Raw genomic sequence first — 5892 nt, forward strand, 5'->3', positions numbered from 1 at the left:
GCCAGAAAGACCTACCCACGAGGAGTCTAGTATAGTCATGTCTATCAGGTCCACAGTCTCCCCAGCCCAGACCTACCCATGAGGAAGTTTAGTATAGTCATGTCTAAAGGTACCACAGTCTCCCTCCCAGACCAGCATACCCATGAGAAGTCTAGTATAGTCATGTCTATCAGGTCCACCAGTCTCCCTCCCCAGTCCCAGACCTACCCATGAGGATAAGTCTGTATAGTCATGTCTATCAGGTCCACCAGTCTCCCTCCCAGCCAGACCTACCCATGAGGAAGTCTAGTATAGTCATGTCTATCAGGTCCACCAGTCTCCCTCCCCAGCCCAGACCTACCCATGAGGAAGTCTAGTATAGTCATGTCTATCAGGTCCACCAGTCTGGTTCCCTTGTTGTATGGTGGGGTCTTCTTCACTGTGTCACAGTAGTCTGGGTCTTTCTCCCACCTGCAACGTGACAACAAGGTTAGAGTTGAGGCTAGAGTCAGGGTTAGGTTTGAGGGTTACAGTTAGAGTTGAGGGTCAGAGTTAGAGTTAAGGGTTAGAATTAGGGTTGAGGCTAGGGTTAGAGTTAGGGTTGCGGGTTAGAATTAGGGTTGAGTGTTAGAGTTAGGGTTGAGGCTAGGATTAGGTTAAGGGTTAGAATTAGGGTTGAGGCTAGGGTTAGAGTTAGGGTTGCGGGTTAGAATTAGGGTTGAGTGTTAGAGTTAGGGTTGAGGCTAGGATTAGGTTGAGGGTTAGAGTTAGGGTTGAGAGTTGGAATTAGGTTTGAGGCCAGGGTTAGAGTTAGGGTTAAGAGTTGGAATTAGGTTTGAGGCCAGGGTTAGAGTTAGGGTTGAGGCTAGGATTAGGTTGAGGGTTAGAGTTAAAGTTGAGGCTAGGGTTAGAGTTAGGGTTAGTGTTAGGGTTGAGGCTAGGGTTAGAGTTGAGGCTAGTGTTAGAGTTGAGGCTAGGGTTAGAGTTGAGGCTAGGGTTGGAGTTGAGGCTAGGGTTAGAGTTATTATCTATCTATAGATATAGCTATAGACTCTATACCCACACTGCCAGTTTTCTGCGGCTGTAGGAGCGTTTCCAGGGAGACCTCCAGGTACGTCTGGTGGCCAGGGAAGGGTCCGGCAGCATCATGGCCAGGGAGGCCTCCAGGTTCTGGGGTCGACCACACACAGCGTGCTCCGTACTGCAGTAGTAGGAACACTGGCCATAGAAACACACATTATTCACTAGGGGAGATAGAAGGGGATGAAGGGGGGAGAGGAGAGGAGAGTTTGAGTGCACTCTTCTCTTCATCATCTGGAGAGGCAGCAATTCAAGAGCTGACAGAGAGAAAGATTGAAAATGAAAGAAATTAATTCAGCAAAAAAATTGCCTTTCGGCTGAATAATATGCAGCATATATTTTCATATTCCCCACTAGAGAAAACAGAGATGTGAAACATGTAATATAAGGAGAGAGTTGGTAAAGAAAGAGGAGTGAGAGAGAGGGAGATGGAGTGAGTGTGATAGAGGGATAGAGTGAAATGATGATAAACAGACCAGGAGAGGTGAAGAAGGTCCGGGCCAGTTTGTGGTCAGTGGTGATGTCTTTGATCTCTGTCACCACGTCAATCAGCCTTCCTACGGCTGGGGGGATCCGCCTGTAACCCAACACCCTGAGAGAGAGGGGAGTGGAAAGGAGAGAAGGGACAGGGGAGAAAGATGGGAGAGGGAGAGGTGGGGGGGTGTAGAGAGAAAGAGAGGAGAGAGGCAGAAAAAGATGGGAGAGGGGGATAGAGAGAGAGGAGAGGGGGAGAGAGAGAGAGAGAGAGAGAGGAGTATATGTTTAATGCTTCTCAATGTCTGCTCTATTCTCCACCATTTCAGTCAGTGCTGTGGCATGCTATATACTCCCCTGGCTGTTGCTATCAAGGTGAGAAACAGACTCATTGTTTACCTGTCCAGGTGAAAAGCAGCGATCTCTGCGTTGTGTCTCTCAAAGTCAGAGAAGTAGTAGAGGTTGAAGTTGGTCTCCTCATCACGCTCTTGTCTGACAGAGATACAGTCAACACAGGAATACAGCTATACAGACCATACACAGTCAACACAGGAACACAGCTATACAGACCATACACAGTCAACACAGGAATACAGCTATACAGACCATACACAGTCAACACAGGAACACAGCTATACAGACCATACACAGTCAACACAGGAACACAGATATTCAGACTATACACCCCAAACCATCACAATTGGGTTGAGGTCGGGTGATTGTGGAGGCCAGGTCAGCTGATGCAGCACTCCATCACTCTCCTTCTTGGTCAAATAGCCCTTACACATCTTAAAGGTGTGTTTTGTGTCATTGTCCTTTTGAAAAACAAATTATAGTCCCACTAAGAACAAGCCAGATGGGATGGCGTATCGCTGCAGAACGCTGTGGTGGCCATGCTGGTTAAGTGTGCCTTGAATTCTAAATAAATCACTGACAGTGTCACCAGGAAAGCACACCCACACCATCACACCTCCTCCTCCATGCTTCACGGTGGGAACCACACATGCAGAGATCATCTGTTCACCTACTCTGCGTCTCACAAAGACACGGCAGTTGGAACCAAAAATCTCAAATTTGCACTAATCAGACCAAAGGACAGATTTCCACCAGTCTAATGTCCATTGCTCGTGTTTCTCGGGCCAAGCAAGTCACTTCTTATTATTAGTGTCCTTTAGTAGTGGTTTCTTTGCAGCAATTTCGACCATCAAGGCCTGATTTACACAGTCTCCTCTGAATAGTTGATGTTGAGATGTGTCTGTTACTTGAACTCTGTGCTTGATGGTTCTTGCGACTGCACTTGAAGAAACTTTCAGAGTTCTTGAAATTTTACAGATTGACTGACCTTAATTTCTTAAAGTAATGATGGACTGTCATTTCTCTTTGCTTATTTGAGCTGTTCTTGCCATAATATGGACTTGGTCTTTTTCCAAATAGGGCTATCTTTTTTATACCACCCTTACCTTGTCACAATACAACTGATTGGCTCAAACGCATTAAGAAGGAAAGAAATTACACAAATTAACATTTAACAAGGCACACCTGTTAATTGAAATACATTCCCAGGTGACTACCTCATTAGCTTGTGAGGAAAAGCCAAGAGTGCGCAAAGCGTTCATAGGCAAAGAGTGGCTACATTTGAAGAATCTTACAATATAAAATATATTTTGATTTGTCAACACTTTTTTGGGTTACTACATGAGTTCCACGTGTGTTATTCATGTTTGATGTCTTCACTATTATTCTACAATTAGAAAATAGTACAAATTAAGAAAAACCCTCTTGAATGAGAGTGTGTCCAAACTTTGACTGGTACTGTAGTGTGTGTGTGGTTGGCGTAAGTCTCTCACTCATTGTTGTTGAGACAGGCTGTCCGTAGTTAGGAAATGACATCACCAGCTTGAGCTGTGTCCCTCCAGACTTCTGCACTGAGAGAGAGAGAGACGGGTTACCATAGCAACACTTGAACTTCACACACTGAGCTCTCTTTATCACACACACACACACACAACACACACACACACACACACACACACACACACACACACACACACACACACACACACACACACACACACACACACACACACACACACACACATACACACACACACACACACAGGGTTACCCTGTTTGAAACTAAATAAGGTCATCCAGTTTGTATGTTTTCTTCCTGCAGTTCTACATTAATCCACTAGTGGTCTCCCCATACCTGACTCTAAACATCACAACAGAGACTACCTCCCAGCTATGGGAGAATCTCAATTGCATTGCCTTGATTCCTCACGTTCTCTCTCTTCACCTCCTTCTCAAAACCCATCGGATGAGAAGAGGGGAGGGATTAAGGAAATGCAATTGCAATTCTCCCAATCTGTCCTTCCTCCCAAAGTGTGCACTTGTTCACTTCCCTTCACTAATTTGAAAGGAAATGACTGGTATAAGAAATATGGTGGAAACTCCCACTAGCCCATGCCTCCACCAATCCAATGCTTTGGGTGTAATAGTATACGTGTGTACACTATAGGACATAATGCCCCCATATCTCCCACCCCCCAACAATCAGGCTTCCAACACCCCTCCCCAACACACACACCACCCAAACACACCACCCACACACACCACACACACTCCAGGGTGAAGTTTCCCTTTGACAGACATCTAGGATCAGCTTCCCCTCCCCCAATTTTAACCGTAATCCCCTTAGTTGGGAAATTGCTAAACTGATCCAATATCAGTGTCAAGGGGGAACTTCCCCCTATTGCGCCACACACACACACCACACACCACACGCACACCTGCGCTGACGATACGGTGTGTGCTGAGCTGCTGAGCAAGAGATGCCATGTTGGGGTCCAGGTGGGGGTAGAGCTGCCAACGGGAGATACCAAGATGGAACCTCAGCCAGGGGGGGTGGCTGTCACTGCTCCTGTTCCAATGGGCTGAGTCATCCAATGTCCACTGTCAAGGGCGTCACATGGGGCAGGTGGTGTGAGGGGAAAGAGAGGTGAGAGGATCGAGGGTTGGAGACCAAAGAGGACAGGACCAAGAGAGCATAGTCAGAGGAGGAGTACAACAGGGAGGAGAGGACAAGAGAGAAGTAGTTCAGAGGAGGAGATGACAGGAGGAGAGGACAAGAGAGAAGTAGTTCAGAGGAGGAGATGACACGTAGCGAGAGGGACAAGAGAGAATTAGTTCAGAGAGGGAGAAGAGACGGAGGGTTGGAGACACAAGAGAGAAGTAGTTCAGAGGAGGATCGATGACAGAGGAAGAGGAAAGAGAGAAGTAGTCAGAGGAGGAGAAGAGCGGAGGGTTTGGAAACCAAGAGACGCAAGTTAGTTTCAGAGGACTGAGACACAGGAGGACGAGGACAAGAGGAGTAGTAGTTCGAGTGAAGATGGAGGAAGAGGAGGAGATGCCAGGAGAAACAGGAGGGATATTTGCCATAATGAACTAAAGGATCATGCAGCATGTGTCCTTGATGCACTTAAAAAGCTTGTCTGTTTTTTCAGAACAATCACGCTACTTCCCTAAACTCACCACATCTGTGTGCTCGTCTCGCGCGCCTTCCCTTTGGGCTTCACCTTCAGCAGCCAATCATCTTCATGGATGGGCGGGGTTGGCATGTTGTAGAGCGGATGGCTAAAAAGAGCCTCTAATTTCATTTCCCATCCCGGACCCCATAGGCTTCATCCCCATCGAGCCAAACTTTCCTACCCTTACCGTCATGTTGAGTGAGTCTACAGGCCCTTTCTCCTTACGTCCATGACCTACCTTGACGGCCATTCTGGTTGTGACAGCGTCCTTTTCGGCCATTTTTTGAGGGCCATTGATGTCCATATGGGAAGAGTCCACTTTTCTGGTGTCCGGGGTTATCTTGGAATAGCTGGCGTGGTTGTCCGACATCCTGGAGGTGTAGTTGGTATCCACCAGGGCTCGGAGGGTGTGGAGGTGTGTCTGACGAGGGGAGGGGGCATCACAGTGGTTCTGGTAGACGGAGCGGGATAGGACGGTGAGGAGGAGATGGAGAGAGAGGGAGGCAACGGCCAGCGATAGACAGACAGTCCGAGAGCGACGGCGTGTATACCACCTCATCGTCCTGAGGAAGAGAAAGAGTTGGAAAAAGATATAGAGATAAAAAGATGTTACGAGAGAAAAAGAAAAAAGAAGGAGAGAGGAGAGTAGGAGGGAGATGCTAGAAACGGATCTAAATATAGGTGTACGGACGAACGGGAGATTGGATGAGAAGAAGAGGAGGATGAGGAGAGAGTTGAGGGGGGTGAATGTGGGGGAGAACTGACGAGCGAAAGTTAGAGCTGAACGTCGGGGAAGAAAGAGTCTCAGAACAAGGCCTAGAGGAAAAAG

General features: G+C 47.4%; 1 protein-coding gene across 1 annotated transcript in view; it reads right to left on the bottom strand.

Annotated features, from left to right (window-relative positions):
• The window catches only part of LOC120032463 (extracellular serine/threonine protein kinase FAM20C-like), a 19674-nt gene extending 14052 nt beyond the window's left edge, over positions 1-5622 (bottom strand). Inside the window, 8 exon segments of the mRNA XM_038978568.1 lie at positions 341-450; positions 1043-1223; positions 1536-1651; positions 1933-2057; positions 3397-3458; positions 4326-4488; positions 5049-5214; positions 5276-5622. Coding sequence (XP_038834496.1) covers positions 341-450; positions 1043-1223; positions 1536-1651; positions 1933-2057; positions 3397-3458; positions 4326-4488; positions 5049-5214; positions 5276-5622 — 1270 coding nt within the window.
• Between the last annotated feature and the right edge of the window lie 270 nt (positions 5623-5892).

Source organism: Salvelinus namaycush, chromosome 39 (genome assembly GCF_016432855.1).
Source record: "Salvelinus namaycush isolate Seneca chromosome 39, SaNama_1.0, whole genome shotgun sequence".
In the NCBI taxonomy this organism is placed as follows: Eukaryota; Metazoa; Chordata; class Actinopteri; order Salmoniformes; family Salmonidae; genus Salvelinus; species Salvelinus namaycush.